The 26,279-nt window shown below is 46.7% G+C and overlaps 1 protein-coding gene across 25 annotated transcripts in view; it reads left to right on the forward strand.

Moving 5' to 3' along the window:
* The window catches only part of EPB41L3 (erythrocyte membrane protein band 4.1 like 3), a 971,190-nt gene that overhangs the window by 593,879 nt on the left and 351,032 nt on the right, over window positions 1–26,279 (forward strand). For all 25 annotated transcript variants that reach the window (XM_069620665.1, XM_069620670.1, XM_069620666.1 and 22 more), the window contains exons 8-9: window positions 13,409–13,496; window positions 16,150–16,302. In XM_069620665.1, coding sequence (XP_069476766.1) covers window positions 13,409–13,496; window positions 16,150–16,302 — 241 coding nt within the window. The remainder of the gene's footprint in view (window positions 1–13,408; window positions 13,497–16,149; window positions 16,303–26,279) is intronic.

Raw genomic sequence — 26,279 nt, forward strand, 5'->3', positions numbered from 1 at the left:
GGGTTCAGAATATTTCCAAAGGAGTACCCCTGCAGGAGCCGGAGTTTCGGTTCACCGTGGTGACGGACGCGTCCCTAACTGGCTGGGAAGCGCACATGGGCACGCTGCAGACACAAGGCCGTTGGTCTCAGAAGGAATCTCTCCTGCACATCAACTTTCTGGAATTGAGAGCGGTCCGCTGGGCCCTGAGGGCGTTCCTGCCTCACATCATGGGATCCACAGTGAGAGTTTTGACGGACAACACCGCAGCAATGTTTTATTTAAGGAAGCAAGACAGCACGCGATCCAGAACCCTCTCCATCGAGGCTCAGAAAGTGTGGCACTGGGCTCTAAAAACGATATATCCATCGTAGCTCATCACCTTCCAGGAGTGAGGAACGAGCAGGCGGACTCGCTCAGCAGAAATATGGACCAGATTCACGAGTGTGAAATACACCGATCAATTGTCGAAGGTCTTCGAGAAATGGGTGCGACCTCCGTTGGATCTCTTCGCCACAAAGGCGAACAAGAAGTGCGAGATGTACGCCAGCAGGTGGCCACAGGAAGATTCGGTGGGAGAAGCGTTTTCCTTCCTGTGGACGGGCAAGTTCCCTCCGTTCCCTCTGATACAGAGAACTCTGCAGTGGATACGCAGGTACAGGTGCCGAGTCATCCTGATAGCGCTGTGTTGGCCGAGGCAACCATGGTTTTCCGACCTGCTTCATCTGTCAGCGGATCAACCGATAACGTTCCCGAAGGTGCCCAACCTCTTGTCCTGGGACGAAGGAACGGTGTGGCATCACAACCCGAGCAGCCTCAGCCTCACAGCTTGGCTCCTGACTTTTCAGAATTTGGTGCCTTGAACATTCCCTCGGACTGTCGGAAGATATTACAGACTGCGCAGGCCCCGTCCACCAACAAGTCCTACAGGTGTAAGTGGAGGAGATTCTGTATGTGGTGTCATGACAGGCAGGAGTAGAACCTCTGAGGGTTACTCCGGAACAGCTTCTTCCGTATCTACTACATTTGGCAAAGAGTGGTTTGTCTTTTTCATCACTAAAAGTTCACCTGGCGGCCATCTCTAGGTTCACAAGAGAGAGGAAATCAACGCCCTTGTTTAGCGACAGGTTAGTGAAACACTTCATGAGAGGTTTATTCCGGACGTTTCCCCCAGTTAAGCGTTTTCCACCGACGTGGAGCCTTAACATGGTACTTGCAGGGTTAATGAAACCACCCTTTGAGCCAATGGCCACGTCGTCAATGAAGTTTTTATCATGGAAAGTGGCTTTTCTAATAGCCATAACATCGGCTAGACAGATCTCAAAGTTGCAGGCATTGGTCATAGACCCTCCATATCTCAGATTTTTCAAAGACAAAGTGATCTTGTCAACAAGTCCTCGTTTCATCCCGAAAGCTCCTACGACTTATCATAAACATCCATCCATTGTCCTGCCCACCTTCTTTGCGACTCCCTCCTCAGCTGCGGAAAAGGTCTTGCATAACCTGGATGTCAAGAGAGCTCTAACATTTTACCTTCATCGAACTTCGATCTACGCAGCAACTCTTTGTTACATATGGGCCTTCGGCAAAGGGGAAGGCAATTTCAAAACAAGGACTGGCCCGATGGGTCTCGTCGACGATTGCCTTCTGTCACACAAAAGCGGGAAAACCGCTACAAGGACGTCCGAGAGCTCACTCGACCAGGGCGACTTTGTCGTCGACGGCGTTGTGGGCGGGGGTTCCACTGACAGACATTTGCAGGGCAGCAGCATGGTCAGTGCCCCATACATTCATCCGCCACTACTGCCTCGAACAACAGCATGCGGACGAGATACAAATGGGACGAGCAGTCTTGCGACATCTTTTTCAGTAAGGTAAGCCCCTTTTCTTCGAGAAGGGTTGATGCTGGTTTGGATATGTATTTGTATATTTATATATATATATATGTGTGTACGAATATACGCATAGAGGTAAACACGTGTGTTTTATGTATGTTTTTTGTGGCTTATATGAATATTACTCGGTGCAGTACTGTGGCATGTTGTTAATTTCGAATCTTATGTGATCATGATTCGCCTTTTGCAGGATGGGGTGGGTGCTGGATTGCATTTACACCTCCTCCATTGTTTCAAGTTCACTGCTGGGCATTCTATTCTAAGCATGTGAATCCATGAAAGATCCAATGCTGGAGAAGGGAATAGTTTCTTACTTATAACTCCATTTCTCCAGCATTAGCTAGCTTTCATGGATTCACATGCGCCCTTCGGCCTCCACAAAATGCAATCATCTTGTAGTTCTTGTTTCACCCCGTTCCACTTTGGAGGGGTCGAAATCTGAAGGGTGCATTTATACCACTACGTCCTAGTGGGGCGTGCGTGCGCGGCCCAAAATGACGTAGATAGGACACAAAAGTGTCAAACGTTTTCCTACGGGAAAAGGCTTTATAAGCTTACCGAGGGTTCCCAGTCTGTCGACAGGGAATATTCTAAGCATGTGAATCCATGAAAGATACCAATGCTGGAGAAATGGAGTTACAGGTAAGAAACTATTCCCTTACTTTATATGTGCTGTGAAGAATCCTGCAGATCCCTCGCTGAAACCCTGCCTAAAGTCTCCTCTCAGGTGGCCAGAGGAATGCAGACACTTCCTGATCCCAACCCTGGGGTTGGTGTACTGTGGGAGGATCACCTGAGTGGAGACAGGGCCCAGGGTAGTGAGGAGATTCTGTGGGATGGGGCACAGTATTTTTCCTCTGACAGGGAGATTCTTACCACTATGTCAGAAGAGATTAAGGCTTATTGTCATTTTAATGTATCTTAACCTCTTATTAAATCTAAGGTGGTAATCCCTAAGGTTGTAACACCAAAACATATTATACCAAACAAAAGAATCCTTTTGGTCCCTAAAATCAAATGCCCTCCTCAATACCAAGTGTACACTACAAGGAGAGGCAGAAATGTTGTCTTTTCTAAAACATCTTCAACCAAAGTTAAAACCTACAGCCCGCTCTTACAATTACTAAGGGAATTAAATCTACCCGTAAAAGTACACAAGAAGTAGAAAAACCTAACTTTGATAAAGTAAACTACATGTCCCAGAATCCTATAGGTACTGGGATGAAAAAGAGGACTGAAGAAGCTTGTAGGTGTAGAAGCCAGGCAATTATGCCTAAAGACTTTGTACAATCACCATCATAAGATATTTCCATTATAAATGACATCCTTAAACTTAGTAAAAAAACATAAAAAGAAGACACATCCAATTCATACATCAAATACATAAAATATTTCCATAAAATGTTAGCAGACCTTATAGAATAAAAACACACCAAGTTCGTAAAATATTTCCTTTAAATAATCATAATAATTAACACCATAATACATAATATTAAGATCGTCCCCACCCATAAAACATTTCCAGAGCTCCCGTTTACAAAATCTTAAACGGTGTTTGATGAAATATCTGTCCCTAATGGCATACAAGCTTAAACAATCAACAGAAACATGCCTTATAGTTTCAATGACAAATTCCCTGCATAATCTACAGAGCCCCTGCTCGCGGTCAATGGCAATGTGTGCACCAATGATTTCAAATGTCGGCATACAGTTACATTTAATTAACATATATTTCTAATGTATTGTGTCCTCCAACGTATTCCACATCTTAGACATGTAATGTCCATAGCTGTGCACTTTGGAAACTTTTAGAGGAGAGGGCGTCCTGCGTTGATGACATTGGGTCGATATCCCTCGAAGGCCTCCGTCGAGGGCGACGTCACTGGATGTTATAAATAGGACGCACGGCGCCCGTAGCATCCGTTCCATTTTTTCTGCGAATGTGTTGCTTCGTGAAACTCGGCGCGCCTCGTGTGTTCATCGCTGAGATGTCTTTTTCTTTGACCCCTCTGACTACGGGGTCTGGCTTCAAGACCTGCCGGGACTGCAAGTCAAAAATGTCGATAACCGACCAGCATCGCATTTGTTTGTGGTGCTTGGTCGAGTCGCATGACACCGACGACTGTTCGAAATGCCAGTCGCTGACTGCCAAGGCCTTGCGTAAGTGGAAGCTCCAGGTAGGAAGGGGTTCTAAGCCCAGTAAGTCCCGAAAATACAAGTCCAAAAGGGTGTCCACCGAAGACTCGAGGGGCGACTCTGCGTCGGGTGGAGGCCCGGCGTTCTCGGTCCCGAGTGGTTCCCGCCATTATTCTTCTTCGTCGCGGCATTCGCGGAAGTGCTGTCACTGGTCGCCTTCCCTGTCCTCCTCGAGGAGGGAGCTGCGAGGAAAGTGGCATGCCCGACGAAGTCCTCGACTCCGGAGGAATGGGCTGCCTTTAAGGAGCAAGTGTTAGCGATATTTCAATCGTAGGGCATGGGTCAGGTCGCGCCTTCTAACGAAGGTGGCCAGGATCGATCTCGTACAGTGGCTCGCACGCCTTCGGGCTCAGGTCCGCAACACGGCTCACATAGGGAACCTTCGAGGTCCCTTTCGGACAAGGCTTCGGAGAGTCAAGAGACGTGCTTCTAGGTCTCGGTCCTCGTCCCCAGCGAGACCGTTGCAACCTCCTAAGGGCTCGATGCCAGTGTCGACGCCGTAGCCTTCGGCGCTCACGACGTCGAGGTTGTCGGTGCTCTCAGCGTAGAAGCCTTCAGCGCTCTCGCCACCTTTGGGTATTTTTGCCCGAAACTTGCCTTTGGAGTACCTCAATGTGGTGGATCCTCCTAGGAAGTCTGCAAGGCCAGTTTTGGATTCCAGGCCCTCTTCTGTCACCAGGCCTGGGTTTCATCTCCCTCTGGCTGACATATATGAAGAGGAAGAAAGGTCTGAGTTTGAGGACCCTGGTGAACTTGATGAAGCTCCACTTTTTCTGGAGACAGTCCGTTGGAGGAGTTGAAGCAGACCCTCCATGATGCCAGTGGGTTGGACACTTCTCCGGAAGTGGAATTTGGTAGGCCTGAGCCTGGGGCTCATGCAGAGTCTTCATACAGGAGGCTCATGGCTAGGGTCTCGGAGTATCTGGGCTGGTCCAGTCCTCCTGAAGACTTTGTGCAGGATGATCTAACAGACATCTTAGATCAAGGTCCGTCCTCTGACCCGGTTTTACCATTTCATCTCACCTTACAGAAAAGGGTGCCAGCTGTTTGGCAGTCCCGGAATCTCTTCCGACTGTTAATAAATCTTTGACAAAGAAGTACCGCCCTTCTGTTAGCGACCCCAGCTATTTATTTACTCACCCCACTCCCGAGAGTATGGTGGTTCAGGCAGCTACGGCCACCTTGTGGCCGGCGGTGTGCCCTACCATCGTTCCGGATAGGGACAACAAGCGCTTCGACGTTTGGGCCCGGAAGGTATTTTCTGCTGGGAGCATGACCTTGAAATTGGCCAACTACACTTGTGCCTTGGCAAGGTTCTCATACACTCTGTGGAACTGTTTCTTTAGCGGCTGAGCATATTCCCGAGGGGGAAGAAAGGGATGGGTTCCTTAATCTTGTGCAAGACGGCAAGGATGGCATGTGCGAATCCCTTCAGTCGAGTTTGGATACAGCCGACAGTGTTAGCCGGTCCATGGCTGCGAGCACTGTTATACGCAGATTTGCGTGGTTGCGGAAGTGTGATTTTTCTCTGGATGTGCAGGCTCGTCTTCTGAACATGCCCTTTGATGGAGCACATTTGTTTGGCAGCAAGGCTGACGAGAGTCTTGAGAGGTTGCAGACCTCGAAAGCTGCGTCAAAATCTATAAGCGCAGCTGTGCGTCAACCACTGCCTTTTCGTCCTAGGGTACAGCAATGGAGGGGAGGTTCTTTTCGTTACTACTCCTCCTTTGGTAGAACGAGAGGGGCCGCCAGTCAAAGGGGCCAGCGAAAAAGTACCTGTCGTGGTTGGGTAAATCGTGGTGCGAAAGCCACTCAGGCAGCTGCCTCTTTGCCCTCAGGCACTGTTGCAGCTGCTTCCAAACAGTTGAGGCCATGTCCCTTGTCCCATGGTTCGTCGGTTGGGGGAAGACTGTCTCAGCATCTCGGAAGAATGGCGACCCATTACTTCAGATGCGTGGGTTCTGGATACCATAGGCTGTGGCTACTGCCTTCCCTTCCTTCAGCGGCCTCACGACAATCCACCGGGGAAACTCTGTTTGAAGCTTCCAGATCCGCTCCTTGCGCAGGAAATCCTAACCCTGCTGGAGAAAGGCGTTATGGAACTGGTGCCTGTAGCGGAGAGGCACAAGGGATGGTATTCCCCTTATTTTTTGATTCCGAAGAAAAACGAGGGATTGAGACCCATCATGGACTTGCGTTGATTGAACAAACTTCTCAGGAAGGACGAGTTCAAGATGGTTACTCTTTCTCAAGTCCTCCAGGCCCTTCAACTTCAGGATTGGTTGGTGTCTCTGGACCTACAGGAGGCTTACTTTCATGTGCCAATTCATCCCAAGCACAGAAAGTGCTTGAGGTTTGCGGCTGGCGACTTGCACTTTCAGCTTCGGGTCCTGCCATTCGGATTGACCTCCGCCCGAGGGTCTTCAACAAGCTAATGGTGGTGGTGGCAGCGTACCTCAGGCGAGGGGGGGATTCACGTCTACCTCTACCTGGCCGACTGGCTGATCCGAGCGTGCTCTCCTGAGCAAGCGTTGGATCACCTCGGTCTCACCTGCCGCTCCCTCCACAGGCTGGGCTTCTCCCTGAATTTCAAGAAGTCGCATCTGACACCTTCCCAACAGCTCCAGTACATCGGGGCTGTGTTAGACACGTCCTTGGGGAAGTGCTTGCCTCCCAAGGTGAGGGCTCATCACATTGTGCAGATGGTGGACAAGTTTCAACATGCCCAGAGTCTCTCGGCTTTTAAATTCTTACGGTTGCTTGGCCTCATGGCATCTTGCATTTTTCTGGTGCCAGAGGCCAGGTTGCGGATGAGATCCCTGCATTGGGTTCTCAAGATGCAGTGGTCACAGTTCTCAGGCAACATGTCGGATCCCGTTCACATTCCATTCTCGGTCTCCCAGGGTCTTCTGTGGTGGGCCAACAAAGGGAACCTGATGAGGGGGGAACAGTTTTGGCAACAATGGCCAGAGGTGACTGTAGTGACGGATGCTTCCCTGAATGGATGGGGCGCTCATGCCAACAATTTGACAGCCAGCGGTCGTTGGTCTCCGTCGCAGTCCAAAGTCCACATCAATCTGTTAGAGATAAGGGCCATTAGGCTAGCCCTGAAGGCTTTTCTGCCTTCTGTACGGGGGAAGAGTGTCCTGATCATGACGGACAACACAGTGGCCATGCATTACCTCAACAAAAAAGGGTGGGTAGGGTCACTCCTGTTGTGCAGAGATGCAATGCAGCTCTGGCTCTGGGCCATCCAGTAGGGAATTTGAATCTTGGCAGTTCATCTGGCCGGAGATGAAAATGTGGTTGCGGACAGAGCACGATCTCTCACGAGCGGGAGTTGGCTCAGGAAGTCCTTCAGGAGATCTTCACCGTTTGGGGAAGCCCGCAAGTGGATCTCTTCGCTAAGTGTGAGAGATTCTGCTCAAGGGAATTGCCTCCAAGAGGCGCCTTAGGAGACGCGTTCGTGGTGGATTGGTCATTCCCACTGCTGTACGCGTTTCCTCCAGTCCCCGTCATTCCTCAAGTGTTGCAGAGGTTACCACGTGATCCTCATTGCTCTGGATTGAGCCAGGAGAGCGTGGTACCCGTACCTTCTAGAAATGTCATCTGCCCTCCACGCTATCTTCCCTACCAAGAGGATCTGCTCTCACGCGCAACGGGGGCATAGGGGAGATGGCGGATTAGGTTCTCCATCGAGAGGTCAAGACTCTCAACCTTCACGCTTGGTATCTGAAAGGTTGAGGTATAAGGATTGGGTCCTCCCGGATGACGTGATGAAGTAGTTGCTTTCGGCCAGGCGGCCTGCAACAAAATCCCTGTACCGTTGCCATTGGCGTAAATTCTGCGACTGGTGCAGAGGTCACAATGTTGATCATTTTCAGTGCTCCATTCATATGGTTTTGTCTTTCTTACTTTCTTTGGCCCACAGGGGCCTTCAAGTTGGTACCATTAAGGGTTACCTGGCAGCGCTGTCTATCTTCAAGTGCTCGTCTGAAGAATGTTCTTACTTTAAGATTCCTTTGATTTCTCAGTTTCTTAAAGGACTGATTATTGTATTCCCGCCGTCCCCTTTCCAGGTGCTTTTTTGGGATTTGAATTTGGTTTTGAAATTTTTCATGGGTGCTCATTTGAACCTTTGCACTCCTGTCCGTTGAGATTACTGTCCTTCAAGACTGTGTTCTTGGTTTCGGTCACTTCCGCTCGCAGAGTGAGTGAATTGCAGGCATTTACTGTGTTTCACAAGGACAGGGTTGTACTGCGGGTACGTCCCTCTTTTCTACCTAAGGTAGTATCTGAATGTCATTTGAGTCAGAAGGTGGTTCTTCCATCTTTCTACCCTCCTCCTCATCCAGGTAAGGAAGAGGAGCGACTTCATCGGTTGGCTCCTAGGAGAACTTTGAGCTTTTACATTTCTAGGATGTCCAGGGTCAGAGTGGACGATCAACTCTTTGTAGGATATCCAGACGTGGACCCCTTGCTCACTGTTCTTAGAGAGGCGCAGCGTCACCTCACTGTTGATGCCCAACAAGGCTGAAACACGTGTATGGGGTTACTGTTGGTACTCTTGTTCAGAGGAGAATTGCCTAGCATTTCGGCGCTGGACTGCCCCTGGGCAGGACAAAGGCTGATATGTGGGGACATTTCTTCTCTGTGAAAGGGACAGTGATCTAAAGACTTGGTAGAGTCTCTCCTAGGGGTTATTCACCCAAGAACAGGTCATTGGGCTGTGTTCATGCTGGTAGAGAGATTCCCAGGCCCCCCTTTGTTTTACATTTTATCTATGTTTGCCATTAAAATGCTTAATTTATGAAGCCCACCTTGTTATTTAAATACTATGAAATGAAACCACATTTAATTTACGAACTAATGTTGTCTGTTTACTACTTTCTTATTCCCCGACCAACTCTGAGACATGTATTACTGCTACAACTATGTGCTAATAGCCTTATAGCTTGGGATAATGAGCCCGTCACCAAATTATGCCCTGATGCGAATAACCTTTCCCTCTGTCAATAAAGCTATAAAATGTTCAGTGTTATAAACTGAGAAAATTCGACACACAGGAGTTCCAAGGTGCAACTTGATTAACTATAAGCAGCACGCTAAATGCATCCATTAGAAACCATATGCAACTGGTCAACTAAAATGTCCTCCACAGCTGATTTGCCTAAATCAAACATTCCATTTCACATTATCTGTATCTGCTATGGCCAGGGCATGCAGGTGTTTTCACGCTGCTTGGATGACAAGTGCCGCCTGCTACTAGAGAAATAATAGTCTCGCAAGGCTTTGTCCAACTGGCATTGCAGATACATTGAGGCCAAAATGGTGCCGAGCTGTGTTGGTGAGATGGCAAGTCAGCCGATTGTTGTGTGTGTGTGTACATATATATTCAGGGAAAGATCTTTAGTTGCAGGGACGTTAAGGTGAGAACATGATGCAACAAAACCCCCGAAATTCAGCTAAAGCCACCTTATCTTTGTGCCTCCTGTTCCGCAGCCTATGACCACAATGATGACATCACAGATCACATTAACACTCTGAGGAGCGAGTGCGCCATTTCACAAAAAGTCCTTTGTTTTTATTAAAGTCTATCTTCCAGAGCAAACTTCAACACTTGCCCAACAAATTGGCAATCACATTTCCATCCACCTATTTTGGTGCATCTGAAATGGTCCCTCACATTGAATCTTTTTAATTTTTATCGGGCTTTCTACTAGAAGCTCGTTTTTTTCCTGATCGTCCTTTTAATACATAAATTAACTCGCAAAATTAAAAAAGAAAAAAAAAATGCTGTCCTGTGAGGACCATTATTCTGCACCTAGTCTTATGTTTCATCAAGTGTGGTTTTACTTACTTGATCATTTTCAAAACTTTGATCCGCAGTTCAGTCTTGCTCATATCCTGACTAGTAGTCTGGCCAAGATGTGTTTGCCTCTGATGGTAGTCTTGTATTCAGTCTTGTTTGCAATGGCTCTGCAGTATCTTGAGTGACATCTGCAAAATCGATTGATATGTCATGTTTCTCTGTGCCAAAACCACCATCGTAGTAGTTTCAGAGTGCCTGATCCTTGTCCGTGGTCATTGAGGTGCTCCAGACCTTGGTCTGCTTGGGAGGTCAGTGAGCAAAATTTAGGGAATGCAAGAGGAGAGATTGGGAAAAGGATATTTGGGAATTTGGGCAAAGGGAAATGGTTTGTGTAAAAGTGGATGTGTGTAATTCCATCTTATATTAATTATCTTCTTGAGAATGTTAGAGAATAGATGTGTTATGATGACATTCGTAAGTTGGCTACAAGGCAGTTTTGGAGAGCTATGATTTAAATATTGATTAGTGTTTGATGTGTGAGGGTTCGAGAACATGCTCGGGCAATCCCGATAAGGTGTCAGCTTAATGTATGTGCTGCATCCATTTAAATTACTGCACATATTTCTTGGATGGTATTTAATTCTGAGGCCTAGCCCAAGAGCGAAACGTTTTTACAGACAATTGTATTGTATGCAACAGAAATCAGATCAGACTTGTAAACAACTAATTACGTTTGTGATGGGCAGAAATGCTAGAACTATTGAGGATATCTATTGTGATGAACTTACATAGTTGAATCTTTTCATGGGGTGAAAATTGCAAGGGTGCAGAAGTACGAGTCTGACATAATGGTGGCATTGTGATTGCCCAAGACTGAAATTTTGGTCGGAAAGTAAAGAAAAGGGTATCCAGTGATAATGTTGCAGTAAAAATCCAGACAATCCAACACTTTCCCCAAATATTCTTAGGATTGTAGGAGGGGTATAATCATATATTGTGGGTAACAATATATGATTATACCCCTCCTACAATATTTGGGGAAAGAAATTTAGGGTCGTGATAAAGTCGCCTACATGGTGACTTTTGCACTGCGCCATTATCACATGAAAACCTATCTCGCCCTATTTCTAAGAGGGCTTTCCCTGCCTCAACTAAAAGTACTACAGAATCGGACAATATGACCAAAGTAAAGAGTCCACCGTCCCGTGTCAAAAACCTATTCCCTTCCCTTGCACTCGGAATGAAACCAAATACCAAGGTGTCTCAACAGTTGTAAAATGAGACTGTGTTTTGAGGCAGTGCCTCCCTTCCCCAGGTTATAGTCTCGTTCTGAAGCAACATAAAGTTTCAGGTTCACCAGGTTTCTTAATGTACAGTTCACAAGAAATGTCCCTTGTTGGGCATAGTTGTTTTCACTATGTATGCTTAAAATCCAACTCTCTTCTGTATTCCTAACCAGGGGGATGACTCCCTTCCCTCTGGCCCCAGTTCATGATGTTAGGGGGATGTCTCCCTCCCCTAACCTTTCTCAGGTTTTTGGTAGCTGACGTCTCTGTAAGGGGAATGTCTCCCTTCCCCTTGTCTTGTTCAGACAGTTCAATATTGATGGGTGAATGTCTCCCTTCTCAGGCTTCTCAAATGACACCATTCTTGTTGCAGGGAATGTCTCCCTTCCCCTGGCCTTGCTCAGCCTTCACCGATGACGCACTGATTAGTGGGGGAATGGTTCCCTTGCCCTGGCCTTGCTCAGCCTTCACAGATGACTCACTGATTGGTGGGGGAATGGCTCCCTTGTCCTGGCCTTTCTTAGGCTTCTAGGCAGTTCATGGTGTCAGAGGTTATGACTCTTCCCCTGGTCTTTCTTAGCTTTCATTAGGCACAGTCAACCTTGCTCACTACCCTGCCAGGTACTGTCACTGTGAAGAATGATGACGATCTTTCTTCCTTTTATGGGTGTGGGTCCCATACTCTCCTTCCTTGCTACTCTTTCCTCCTTAATATACTTGGTTCACTCTCTTGAACTCTCTCACAAGTACTCTTGTTCGGCCCAAGGTATAACAACGCCTCTCCCCCTTGGTCAGGGTTCCAGTCCCTGTCTTCTTGGCTCTGAGCTTTCCACCACCTTCTTGGGACCCCAGCGCCTTCCCAGTAACGTGCATACCTATTCTCGTTGTCTGCGATCGTCCTGGGTCTTCCTTATTTATTTTTTCGTATTTGTAAAGCGCGCAACAGCCTGTAGCGATCATAGCGCTAGTTACAGAGAGTGAGCAAAACTTAGTTACATGAAAGAGCATTATACCATTTTTACATTAGATCGTTTTTCGAAACATTTCAGGAATTTACACAGTTACAGTTACATTTACATTCTAAGAGGTCGTAGGAAACATAGGGTGGCCATAAATAGGCATGGTAGAGGGTAGGAGTCAGTTGAAAAGGGAGGTTTTCACGTTCTTTCGGAAGGCAGGGAGGGAAGTTTCGGCACGGAGGGTTGTGGGTAGCGAGTTGGTGCCTGCAACCAGCCTTGGGGCTTCCTCGACTCTCGTGGTCTCCTTTCCAGCTGCAACGACTCCAAAGCTACAAGCTTCCTTCGGGCTGCCTGGCTATCCCTTCTTACGCTGTCCAGATTTGAGGAATGCCTGGAGCTGCTCTCTCCGGGGTTGTCGAGCGTTTCTCCCACTGTGGACCGGACCCGGACCTTCCCTCTCCTTTCTCAGCCTCCCAGTCTGCTTTCCTCCTTCCTGGACCATGCTGGCTCTCACAGCTCCTCCACGGAGGATCGGATGACTTGTGCAGTCCTTCTTCCCTTTTTATATCCTTAAAGTGTCTGCATTGAATGGAATGCGTACCTTGGTTCCGTGGTGCATTCCTCATTCCCCCGCAGATCTTCTTCATCCCATTATTGGCATGATTGCTCTCTACTGAATTAGGTGGATTCTTCCTGTTCTCCGTTTTCTCATGCACTCCATATGGGTAGTCCCTACTGCTTGTCTCAGTATGTCTCACGAGGATAGGGCCCTCTATTCTGCAAAACCATATAGAAATGTTGGGGACTAAGAGGGGTGTGTAGGATAGGAGGATGAGGGAGGTAGGGATGGAGGATGGAAATACTGTGTTCTCCTATAATAGTTGTAACTGGTCCCATAGAGGGTTTCCATCCCCTGGGGGTCCTCCTGCTAAATACCACCCCAGGGGAGTTATCGGGGTAGCAGCCTCATGTTATGTTATGTTACGTTGACTTATACCGTGCACCGCTACCACTCAGGGGCAGTGTCCAGCGAAGGGGCTCCCCCTATGGGAGCAGTGACAATACTCTGGGATTAGTCATAGTAAATATTTTGTGAAAATACCCACATGCATTGTTTTTTTTATTATGGTCCCCCTGTGCTTCAGTTCAATTGTTACCGTTTACCATGAGCATCTAGCATAACTCCATCCAAGGTGCATGCACTAGGTTAGCTGCATAATCACTTACCATCAGGAATATGAAGAGCTGAATGCTAATACATTTTTGACTTTCTCTCTTTAGGGGAATGACGCCGGCAGAAGCGGAGGTGCACTTCCTAGAAAACGCCAAAAAACTGTCTATGTATGGTGTAGATCTACACCATGCCAAGGTATGCAGTGTCTTTTATTCCCACAGGAAAGTAGTTTGGTCAAACAAATGGGCTCTAAAGCACACATTGGCTTGGCGATTCTTCTGAGAGGTGGCTCCTCATTGTGCTTTTGTCAGTGTTGTTTAATGGCTTGATTTCTCCAGAAGGTGTAACATGGTTGACATGAAAGGTTGTGGGGCGGAAGAGATCTGAAATTGCCAACTCATGTGATGTCTACCATTGCCTTGCGTTCAATGTCTTCTTGTCTGGAGAAAGTAGTTGCACAAATACAGATATAAACATGTTCTAGTGGTTTCGTAGGCATGTTATCCTTTAGAGATTGATGAAACCCCCACTGTTGCCGAGTTGTGTTTCAGTAAAACATACTATTTCTCCATATTGTTACGATGCCATGGTGAAATTCACTGTACATAGTGTGACAAACCTGATGGTATTCTGTCACCCACCCTCCTGCACCCCCTCTGAGATCTTCCACTCAGGTGGCCAGGGAAGGGCCATCTCTGGGGGTGGAGAAGCGAGGGAGGATCACCTGAGTGGAGGGTGATATATTGTAATCCCCCCTCCTATCGTGAAAACACCCTAAAGCACCCCAACCTACTCTCCCTCAGCTTTTGTGGGGGTGTTTACAATCCCACCTACCCCACCCCATTTCCAGCAAATACTGAGAGGAGGAGGAGGCAACTAAGATCGGTAAAGATTACCCATAGGAATAACATGGGGAAAGTAAGGGCAACCTACCCTAGAAAGAACTCTGGTTCTCCCACTGATAAAGTCAGGCAGGGTCAGGCATTCAATAGTAACTATTCACACCTGACTTCACTTGACAGATTGGTTCACTATAAAAGTTGTGGTCATGCACATATATGCGAGCGAGATGGGGATGCAGTCTGGACCGGTAGAGCACAGGAGAAGAGAGAAGCAGGAGCTGCAGGCTGGAGGAGGATGGCTTGCGGATACACTCCCTCGGTGTTTGTGGGCTGCAACGTGGCGATGGAGCCTTTTCTCCAGGGAGATGTAGAAGCGCTACCTACATTCTGCAGGCGAGGACAAGGAGAGTGCTCATTGCCTTCGGAACACCAAGTGTGCCTGAGGTGCAAGTAGTGAGACCCTGACCTCAACCTCGCAATTCCTGGAAACACTGCCTATCTATGCAATGCTGCCCGGTGAGATTCATGGGGAATGTGAGAGAAACTCGGCAGCGTGCGTTTGGATGGTAGGCGAGTGGAAAAAAGGCATGGACAGTAAAAGCGGCACAAAATTGCAAAGTCCAAATAAAGTATGAAAGCAGAAGCGATGCTGAAAGCAAAAGAAGTGTGAATGCTGAAAGGTGAAAGTGCAGCGGAAAGCCAGGGCATAGCAGAATGCATAAAAGGCTGCAAGCAGAGCTGAGAGCAAAAGTAAAGCGGAAAGTTAAAAAGCAGATCGTAGCAGAAAGCGATCAAAAGACTGATTGGAGCCGAAAGGCACGCTAAAGAGCAAAACAGAAAGGAAGGTGCAAGGTAGCACAGAGAGAATAAAGGACAGGTCTCAGGGGCACGATAAGAAGAGCAAGAGTAAACAGTGCAAGTGTGCATGGAAAGGACAGAAGAAGAAAAGGGGTCCAAGAAGCATCTGAAGGGAAACAAAAAGGTATCGGGGAAAGTAAAAGCAAGAAAACAAAGAGCAGGGCAGAAAGTGTCAGAGTGGTTGAGCCTAGGAAAAGCAAAGAGCCTGGCATTTTCGAAAGCCTCTCACTCTGCCTATGAAAGGATGGTATGTGGAAAAGATTGTCAATAAGCAAAAGGTACATTTTAACCAGCAGAATTTGTGTTGTGAATTAAAGGGGCCCAAACCTGAGTAAGGGGTGCCATGTGAAATCAATAAAGAACTGTGATATTTTTGTGTTTGAAAGGTGGAAGAGGCCTAAAGCTTGGGGAAAGGAACCCTGAGAGGCCTGTCAAAGAAGGCATCCCGAGAACAGTGACTTTATGTTTAAAGGTTGGAAAGGGAGCCTCAAGGAACATAGACACTGATGGTAGTTGGAATAACCACAAGGGGCCTGTGAAGAAGGTCTTATGAACAGCCATGTTGATTGAACTCATTTCTGTGACATTGACTAAACAGCACTTGGTTAGAAGACCACCTGAAACCACCCTTGGTTCCCACTTTTTGTTGAACCAATATTTTTCTTGTTTTGAAAAGACTTCCTATTGCATTTTTGTACAGTGTGAGGGCAAGCATAGGTTTAGACACAGACAGACTTTTTATTTGGACTATTAGACTACAATGGCCATTAGAAACATCAGTTAAGGTAATTACCCCTTTAGAGTTAGGGCCAGTCAGGCATTACACCAACCTAGGAACCTAAGGAAATAATGGTTTTCAAACATACCCATTTGAGTCTATCTCTCTCTTGATACCATGCCTGTCTCACAATAGGTAAGATGTACCTGGTATCAGACTATGCACAGTACCAAACACATGTCTTTCAGTATCAGATAGATGCATGTTTGTTAGGTAAGAAAGGAATTGGAATTTATTTGCACTTTTTGACTGTGCTGGGAAACATGTTTGTGTGCCCCATGATTATTCATATTGTGTCAAGCTTAACTTGTTTGAATTTTAAAAAAGGTAGTAGGTATGAAATGGACTAAGCCGAAGTTTACTTTTTCAGGACTCCGAAGGAGTTGAAATCATGTTGGGAGTGTGTGCCAGCGGACTCCTCATATATCGCGACAGGCTCAGAATAAACAGATTTGCCTGGCCGAAGGTTCTCAAGATTTCATATAAAAGGAATAACTTCTACATTAAAATCCGGCCGGGAGAGGTAAGTGTATTCGAGAAAAGGGTCATTCTTGCATGGGCATTTTCACTGATTACGCTCTGGGGGTGCCTTCAACTATGAGACTGAACATGGAGGAGAAGAAGTCGCTTTACTCCATCTTGTGAGTGAGTGTCACAATAAAGCCCCCATATCCACGCGTTATAGCAAGCACCCTTTGCCGGTGGGGCAGTATCTGCATGCCTGGGCATTTATAACAACATTCTTCTTCCATCATCGCCGAAAAGTAGATTCACAAGTTAGTAGTTGGATGCGACTAGCTGAAGTTGGGATTATTGGGATCGGGTGGTGATCCTTGACCAAGGGAGACGATGACTCCCTCAATCCTAATCTGTAGCAGCAATCTGATCCAGATGCATACCAGTCAATCAATCCAATATAATATAAACCATATTGTAACGTCCAGAGCTTTATAGATTCAATAACATTATCTTCACAGCCTATGATACCTTCAAAGAGTATATATCACTGGGATTATAGCCCGGCCCATTAAGCAGACCCTTGAGATGGATATGTGCGTCACCATCAATCATACATTTAACTCCTTGCATGATAATATAATTATCCTCCTAAAGTGGCATATCTTGCCAATCTGTTCCATGTTAGCATTAACAGTCACACTTCCCCATAATTGTATTGGTCTATTGCATCATGATACTACTTGCTTTCAGCTTATGCATACATGTATGAATTGCCCATAGTCTTATCCTGGTGTATTAGGGCAGGCATGGAGTTGTTCTTCTATGGCAGGTCACTTTTTGTTAATCATGAACTCTAAAAAGTGCAAAGCAAATTTGATTATTGTTGCAATTGAGTATGGTAAAGGTGTCAGTAGCAACTACATCTCCAGAAAGCGCTATCCACATGTTTGAGTTTGTAACCTGTTTGGTACTTTATGTTCCTCTGTAAAATCGTGTTACCTTGATGTGTGAGTGGGCGATTTGTAATGTATTCTAGTTTAGATAAGTTATGAGTCTCCCATGTGCCCAAGCCCTACCTTTCACGTCCACACTAACTGACTTCACTTTCCTGCTCATTCTGCTCCACTTGCTTATATACTCTGTGCCCTTCCTTCTTTTTTTAGTGTTTCCCAGTTGGGATTTTCTTTTAGTCATTTACTGCTACTACCAGCATTCGTGACTGTGTGGTCCTTGTTAATGCTGCCAACTTTTTTACTTAAAATATGCAAAAGGCTCCCTGCACAGCTTTGCAAATCTGACTGTGGCTTCCCACTTGCTTGTGTGCACAGAGCTGTCCATACCTAAACTTGGTCTATGTACTGCCATGACATTCTGGCTCCTGTCAAGCCAAGGGCTTGAGTTTCTATCCAAGTACCACTATCTTCTACACTGGGTTTAACTACAGATTTCCCCAGGTACCCAAGGGATGTTCCTGGACCATATTCAAAGGGCAGCATAAAACCTACTTCAAACATGGGCCTTGCTCTGGGTCGTCTCATTGAGGCATTACTGTACAATCTGTTTCCAGTCCCTTATACCAATGAGGCTTGATGTGCAAAGTGCACTAGTTCTGCAATGGGGCCAACCAGAGGTTGGTCCCTATACTTGTAATTCAACTACAAGTATTAGATGTTTGGCCCATGAAACTGGTCCTTCACCGAGGTTGTTTGATGATGCCTTTCTGCTTTTTATTTGGAATGGTGTACAGTAAGTTATTTCTCCTTGTATGTAATTGAAAAGTGGGGATGTCATTTTCTAACACAAATGACTTTCATTAAAACATTTCCAGATGGTGGATGCATTCCCCGGATAGGTGTCTGTACAATAGAACAATGATGGGAACATGTGGTGAGCCCATTTATGAGGGTGTGAAAAAAGGGATTTATAGACCAGCGACAAAACAAAAAAATAAACAGGTGGCTTATAAAGGTAACTTTAACCTAGGAGGGCAAGTGCTACTAATTGAAGCAGAGTACTGTACACATATTCATAATTAAATGATTACTCAGTACTGCAGGGATTGGTGGGGTCAGGTAGGGAAGAGGGGGACAGAGGGAGGGTGTGAGGGGAGCTCTCTTGTTGGCAATTTGAGTGAGGGAGGTTTAAGCCAAGCTAGGAAGAAATCCGCAGTCAGCTTAAATGGGCAGCAGGTTCCAATGGAGCAGGCTGCTTAAGGATAAAGAGCAGAAGGGAGTGGAGCCAAGGGGGGCATATAACAGTTTGAGTGCAGAAGAAGAGTGGAGCGAGCAACATGGTACATAGACAGATATACTTTGATCTAAGAGGAAGACCATTGATAGATCTGTAGACTAGGAGAAGGCACTTGAAAAGGGAACGGTTGTGAATGGAAACCTAACTAGCATGTTGACATGTAAAAGTGAGGGGGCATGTGGGTGATGGTAGAGTGTGCAGGTAGTCAAGTTGGGGACTTGATCTAGATGGAGGAAAGAGTAGGGAGTAGGCACAACACGAACAGTAGTCTAGTTTTCTTAGCACACAAGGGTATGTGAGAAACCTGAGGGTATCCTCACACCTAATCCCCTTGGATCCTCTTCTCAGCTGGCCACGGAAAGGCCAAGGCTTTTGGATCCTGACCCTGGGGGTGGAGATGCGAGGGTGGACCGGGCTGGAGGGTACTTGGGCATTGGGGAGAGGATGTCTGCAGGCGAGACATGATATCCTTCTTTTCCTTGTGATAACCCACCTTATCCTCCCCACCCTCCCCTGAACACCAATAGCTATGATCGGGCAATTGACATTGAGAACACACAACTGCAGCCTGTTAATTGGTTGCAGGTGTGTAAAAGGTGGGGCTGACAATCAGGAAAGAGAGACCAGCAGGAAAGGAGCCGGGCCTAGCGTTTCGGGCCTGCGAGGAAGCTGCCGAGGAGGGTCCTGCCTGGAGGCCAGGACCCCGGCAAGACTGCGACACTGAAGCCCGAGCGGGCCTTGAAAGGATCGCAGTGATTGGAGCCTACCTGGTCGAATGCCCACAGCAGGAGCTGTGGGGCACGGAAGAGATCTCATTGCTGTAAGCTACCGGCAGCGTCCGGGAGAGGCGAGCGACGCTGCTGGCAACCCACAGACAGAATACTGAAGTGCAAGCGCGTCTTGTAGTACTGTGAAGACGTGTATGCCGAGCAGAAGACGACAAAAGCATCTGCCTAGAGGAGCTGGCAGGGACTGTGAGCTGTGTATTAAATATTGTAGGCTTTGGAAGCCATTTTGACTTAGGTTCTCTAAAGCTGAAAACTGTGAACATGTCTTGATTTAGAGATCCCGAGCTTGCAATAACAGTTAATGCATATGTATGGGTTCAGCTGGCCACTTGTACTTACAGAAAAAGTTGAGCATGTTATATGCCGAGGGGCAGCTGTGAGAGAGTAAGTTGACGCCCTGGCTGAAGTTCAGATTCAGCCCAGGGTCAAAGACCTTTGTAAGACTGCACTATCTGTAAAATGTATAAATGCTCTCCATGTGAATGGGGGAGAGCAGACACAGGCAGATTATGAGAGGGCAGGTGGTTCACAAGGCAGATTGTGTGACAATGGGATTAGCTGCAGCTATAAATAAAAACTGGTATATCTGAGAATAAGACAAAATTCTGTTCCATTGTTTCATTTTGCCTTAGTTATTTTCTGAACACAGGCGGGAATACACATGCATTTACGCGCAGGACCAGTGAGTGAACACAAGGGAACACTCATACCGGGGCGCTCCTGGGGGCTATTACAGGGCAAAAGTAATTGCTGAATGAACGGACTGAGCTGTGCAAAATAAAGTGAACCCAAAGTGAAGGGTTGTAGTGAACCATACAAGCAAGTTGAACTGTAAGTGAAAGAATAGGAACTTAGAACAAGTGAATACCGAACTAAAGGAAAGTTTTAATAAGCCCACGAATTGAAGGCAAGATTGTGTGAAGTACACGTAATATATAATGAAAAGCAAAGAACGAATCCTATGAAATACAATAAAAAGCAAGTACTGAACATTACTGAAGAGTGTGAAAGTAATGTGGTAAAGGAAAGAGTGCATCACGGTGTGAACTGTATGAACGAACAAGAACACATTGTGCCAAAGTCAAGAAACTGGCAAGGAGAAAGCAAAGTTAATGTAAACCAGAGCACTGGTGCAGTGACAGAAGAACCTGTGTGGGCAAGAACGCCTAAGGTTACTGCTTGTGTGACCTGTAATGGGTTGACCATATGGTCCGACAACTGCGCCTAAACTGGGGATACCCTATCAGTGAAGCAGAAGAAATCTGTGTAAACTGTCAAAGAAGGATTGGAAAGTTGACCTGGAACTGTTTTTCAAATTAGGAGACTAAAACTAAGTGTGAGTTGACAAGCTGGACAAGCTGAAGTCTCGGGAAAGGAAACCCCAAGACTTTGTGGAACTGTCTTGAACTTGGGGAAGGTGAGCTGGAAAGCAAGTCAAGAGCTGGAAGAAGCTCAGAACCTTATTGTGGAACACTATTTGAGTTGTTGTTAACATCCCTACACATTATTTAGCTTTAGTTGTGAGGGCAAGTTTAGGTTTTGGACACATACAGACTTTTAAGTTTAACTCACTGACTCGGACTACACTTTCTTTAGGTACAGAATCCCACCTTAGCATAGAGCAAGTTAGTCCTTGAACCATCCTGACATTTAAGTTAATAACAATATTTTTGTTTGAACTTTGAATCTGTTGTCTGTGTCTCACTTCATTATGCCTTTTACAGTGGATGCATTTTGAATGTTGTGAGGTCAATACGAGCAGCAGTGGTAGTGATGAATTGTTGCAGTCAGAGGATACAATCATAGAGAATCCCAAGGTTTCCAGCCCTGAGCAAGGGGGAAAGAAGATCAGGCTGGAAGGAGAAAAGAGAGGTGAGGGTTGGAATGGCGTGGCAGCCGTGAAAACATTACTTCCAGCATAAGGCAGGAAGGAGCCATCCAGTGATGGATTGCAGTGAGACAGTTCCGAGATGGCTCGGATTAAAGACCTTTACGAGTCATCAGCAAAGAGGTGATAGGGAAAGCCTTGACGGCAGAGATATAAAGAGTGATGTGTTGAGGTCCAAGGCTGATCCTTGGGGGACACCAACAGGGAGAGGGGTGGGGGTCAGAGGTTTGTGAGTTCAAGTAGATTCTAAAGGAGCAATCTTCCAGGTCGGAGGTGGTACAGGCTAATCCCAGTACACCTCCCTTCCCAATAGGCCTGGGAGAGTGGGAGAAGATAGCCAAATCCGTATGGAGAGCCGCTAGTTTGAAGAGACACAAGGGAGATCCAGGTTTCTGTGAAAGTGGAGGGTGATCAGAGTTGAAGTGGTCAGTGATGTAGGAAGACTTGTTTCAGAGGGACTGTTCATTCCAGATTCCAAGTGAAAGAGTGATGATAGGTGGGGGTGTTAGATCACCTACCTGGGGGACAGCGAGACGCTGCCAGTCTTGGCGGGTCTATCCGAGGTTTCGGCTAGCCGGGAGAAGAGTCTCCCAACATCCCACGGACTACTGCCTTGCCTCACCATTTGGGTTCACCTCTCTAGTTTTCTTTGGATCTCATTGTTTGCCAGCTGTCTTCAACTTCCCCTGACTCCTGAAACCCATTTTCGTCAGGCTCTGCCTTTGGCCATTGGGCTGTTTGTGCCAATACTCTGCAAGTGCAATACTCTGCAAGTGCATCCTCCCTACTATTGAACTCTGAGACTCTTGGGACTATTTGTCTGCTGCACCTCCATCCCTGTCAGAGCAGCCTCATTTCTACGTCACAGACCCTCAGGGAGAAGTGTTTGTGTCTACAGGGGGTGTCTCCCTACACCCCTGTCCTACCTGGGCGGGGTTGGAGTTGCTTCTTGCGTCATTCCACCAGCCGGCGACACTAGACTACCAACCTGGCCTCTCCAGCTCGGACGCCTCCCAGGAATCCAGCTTCTACAGGTGCTACCCGATCCCGGGACACACACCTCAACAGGGGGGAGAGGAGCAAGTTTTGTTCGGTAGATGAGGTTGAAGATCCTGGGAGCATTGGGTGTGAGGTATCTGGGGGATAGGAGAAAGATGAGGAGGGGGTGGAGTGCGATGGGATTGACACCGAGCTGCAGCTGTCAACTATCGGAAAAGGGGAGAAGAGTGAGTCAAGGTGCATGATGGGGGTAAAAGAAATAGGCAAGTGAAGACAGTCTAACGGTGGAAATTGAGACCCTGGTGGGCTGTACCCATACCTGCGGCAAAGCCAATCTGGGTGGGCACCAATACGTTATGCTCTGTTGTGCAGGACTGAACATTTTCCAATATCACTTTGCCAACGATCTTAAGGAATTGCCCAGTGGTGATATAGGCTTGGAGGGAGCTTAGTTAATTTTGTCACCTTTTAAAAAATCGGCCAGATGATTGCCAATTTCCACCTTGTTGGGTAATTGACCCAGTGCTACCATTAGATTAAACACACTACAGAGAAAGGTAGGCCTAAATCTCTCAGTACACTTAAAAAAGTTTGTATCCTTGAGTTCCAACAGTTTCACAAGTCGTGGGGGTACCACTCTGCAATACTTAGGGTAATGGGAAGAGAGGTGGGGTGTCTAAGGCATTCTAAATTAAGGGTGTTTAATGTCAATTGCCTGATTTTTCTTACATTTTTCACCAGGACCATGTTACAGGAGTCGAACGCTGCCATAGTCTAGATTTGGGCAACTACTGAAAGTAGGGTGGGGATCTCCAAACCTAGGCCCCATAGCCTGCCTTTGGTCTTTGTTTGATTGCCTGTGCTGGAAGTGGGCTCTTATATCCTGGTCTGAGGGATATTTTTACTGATGCCCAACTCCCCTTTCTGGTTATTCTCCTTGTGCCTCCACCACAATCCTGTTCCTCTGGGACATCTTCTATCACGCCACTATCTCAACAACTGTTCTTTTCTTCACTCTGAACTCCAGTCACCTCCTCGTCTCGCAACCTGCTCATACCTCCTCCCTTCCAGCACACTCATCCACCAGCCATATAAAGTACAGAGGTACCTACTCTCTCTGACTCAAACGCCATTCTTTCTTTCTGCCTTTTCTGCCAATATCTCTACGACTTCCTGGTCTGTCAGCACCGCTCTACTTTCTCCTTTTCTCTCGCTTCCTCCTCCTCAGTCAATCCCAGAACCTCCTTCTGATGTCCCTTGCTATGCCTTCTGTGAAGGCATCATGATGTAGACACAGACAACGGAAATGAGGTTTGAGATACAAACTTCTATTCAGTGTAAAAAGGGTTGGGAAAAGGCCCATCTTGCCCTACGCTAAGGTGGGGGGTTTCGCTACCTAACTGAAACGAAGGATAGTATATGGCAGGGAGTCCAAAGTAAATGTCTGTCTGTGTCCAAAACCAATACTTGCCCTCACATCTACATGTACCTAAGGTGTAGGGATGTCCGCGTCAAACTACATAAGTGTTCACATAACTTATTTAGAGCTTCTTCTAGCTCTAGGCTTGCCAAGGGGTTCCCTTCCCCAAGCTTCAATGCAGTTCACAATGCCCAGGGGTTCCCTTCCCCGAGCTTCAAGCCTTTCAACTTCTTCTAAACACAATTCTCAGGGATACGTCCCTGCTCTTCACCTGATTCACAACAAAGGTTCCTTAATGTCAGTTCACACAAAGCTTAAAACAATTCTCAATAGGTAATTTGCGTGTCTTTTCAATAGGTAAGTGTCCTCCGTCTCGGTGCAGTTATCGGATCACATGGTCCACCAATTACAGGTCACTCAACTGACACACCTGTCTTGCCTCTTGTCATCCATTCCTTGTATGCATGATGCCACTGCTTTACTGTTACTGTGCCTGGTTTACTCTCCTGCCAGGTGAAGGGTGTTTCGCATTTCACATTCTTATGCTGCTTTACCATGTTTGTCTTGCCACTATTCACAGGTTGCAGTTCACAGGTTCCTATTGCTCTTGCCAATGCTTGTTAGCTTTCTCAAATCGCAGTTTCAAATGGCTCTTGTCAACATATATTTACTTTCACTGATTTCTCTTTGTTGCCTTTTTATATTATAATCCTGTTCAGGACTTCGCCAGTGTTCATATTCCTCTATGGTTCCGAATGTTTGATCATCGTCGTCCTCCGCGAAGGCTGTAGGGCGTAGCGGTTCTCCCGCTCGGCAGCCTGGGTGTCTCCATGGCCTCCGGTTCTCCTGCCGTCTGGGTCTCTCGCTTTAGGAGCCTCCGTTGGTCCACCCTTCTCGACCATGGCTTCTCCGGTCTCGTGCCTCTCTCGCCGGCTCAGCTTTCATGCCTCTCCTTCCAGCTGCTTTCACTGGGCAGCCACACCGTTCCCAAGCTCCTGCCTGGAACCATGGAACTTCTCCCCCTTTCACCTGCATTATCTGCTGGAAGTTTACATGCTGGGAACAAATCACAAAGGTTCCACAACTAGACAGCTGACTGAAGTTAACAATCCTCTTCCTCCTAGTCCTTTTCTTCGTCCCAGTACTAGACTGGTATTTGTATGTAAGTCAATAGGAAAATATGAACAGGATTGATAACACCCTACAAATGCATGGGGGATATTCAACTCCCTATAATGGGGAAATGGGGGATACTGTGTCTCATCCAGGGGTGCCTCATCCCCACTCCCCAAGTCTCCTCCCTCCCTCGCATATCCACCTCAGCCACCTCCCCCCCCTCTACCCTCTACCGGGGTCAGGATCCAAAAGCAATGGCCTTTCCCTGGCCCCCTGGAAGAAGGATATTTTGGGGAAAGAAGTGAGTACGCCCTCAGATTCCTCACACTGAAGTGATCTAAATCAAAAGAAAGTTCCTCAAAATCTGGACCTTCTTCCAGCAATGTTTCACTTCACTCACTCACTCACTCACTCACTCACACACGGAAAGCTAGCAGTCCCTAGGTTCTAGAGCTAGATGTCCTCTCCAACCCAGCCCACTAGACAAAGACCAAAGAGAGCTGGATGCTGGCATTTTGACACTCCTAGCTCTGGATCCTACCAGTGAAGTGAAGGAGAAAACAAATCTTATTGGACAATTGCAAAGAAATGGAGGGGGCGCTTGAACTCCCCAGCAAAGTCCCTATCTCTCAAGCAATATGCAGCTCCTTACTAATAAACAACACAGATTTGCAAATGTTTTTGACTAGCTGTAATCTACTGGCTAGGCCAAATAGACATAACTGTGGAAGCGGTTCAATTGCCTCCTCGTATTTCTTCAAGCTTGTTGCACACCCCCCAGAAAGCATGTACCTCTGGTCAGGCCCAAACCATGTGTGTGTTGTTGCTAGCTCAAGTGTTGCATCTGTTGGCAGGTGCCGATATATTCCCGACTAATGCATCTCATTTTGGCCGGTGTGTATCCTATGTAGTACTTGTAGTATGCTTAATCTTGAATTTAGGGATAAGCTACCAGTCAGTCTAGCATATCTCGCCAATCATTGTCAGAAACAGACCATCCTAAATCATCCTCCCATTTCTCATGCAGTTTTCCCAAGGTTCTTGGCATAGCAGTTTGTATTAAAGTGTATAACGTGCCCTCTATTTGTTGGCATACCGGGAGTTTGATGTATGTCAGCGTCGGGTCCTCTGTCGGATCATTAGGGTATACAGGCCATCTTTCCTTAATGGTGGTTCTCATTCTGAAATAGCGCAGCCTGGATAAGGGCATCGGAGTGCTGGTGGTAGCTGCATCCTGCAGCGACAGGATTAAAAAAAAAAAAAAAATATATATATATATATATATATATATATATATATATATATATTCACTAAAAAAACGTTCTTAAAGAGACGTTATGGTTAAGTTGCACTAATAAGAACCTATAAAATTCAATGAAAAAACATTGTTAAAGGGACGTTATGGTTACAAGTAAAACCTCGGAAATTCGCCAGTTATGGTAAGCTAAGCAACCATAACTCGCGCCACCACCATGCACTGCTAAGACTAACGCCCAGGACATCAAAGATGACATCATTGTGGGGAAGAGCTAATGAACAACTGCTTTTTGATTGTGCTGAACTTTGATGATACTAACCAA

Source organism: Ambystoma mexicanum, chromosome 5q, assembly GCF_040938575.1.
Source record: "Ambystoma mexicanum isolate Mex_15411 chromosome 5q, UKY_AmexF1_1, whole genome shotgun sequence".
NCBI lineage: Eukaryota > Metazoa > Chordata > Amphibia > Caudata > Ambystomatidae > Ambystoma > Ambystoma mexicanum.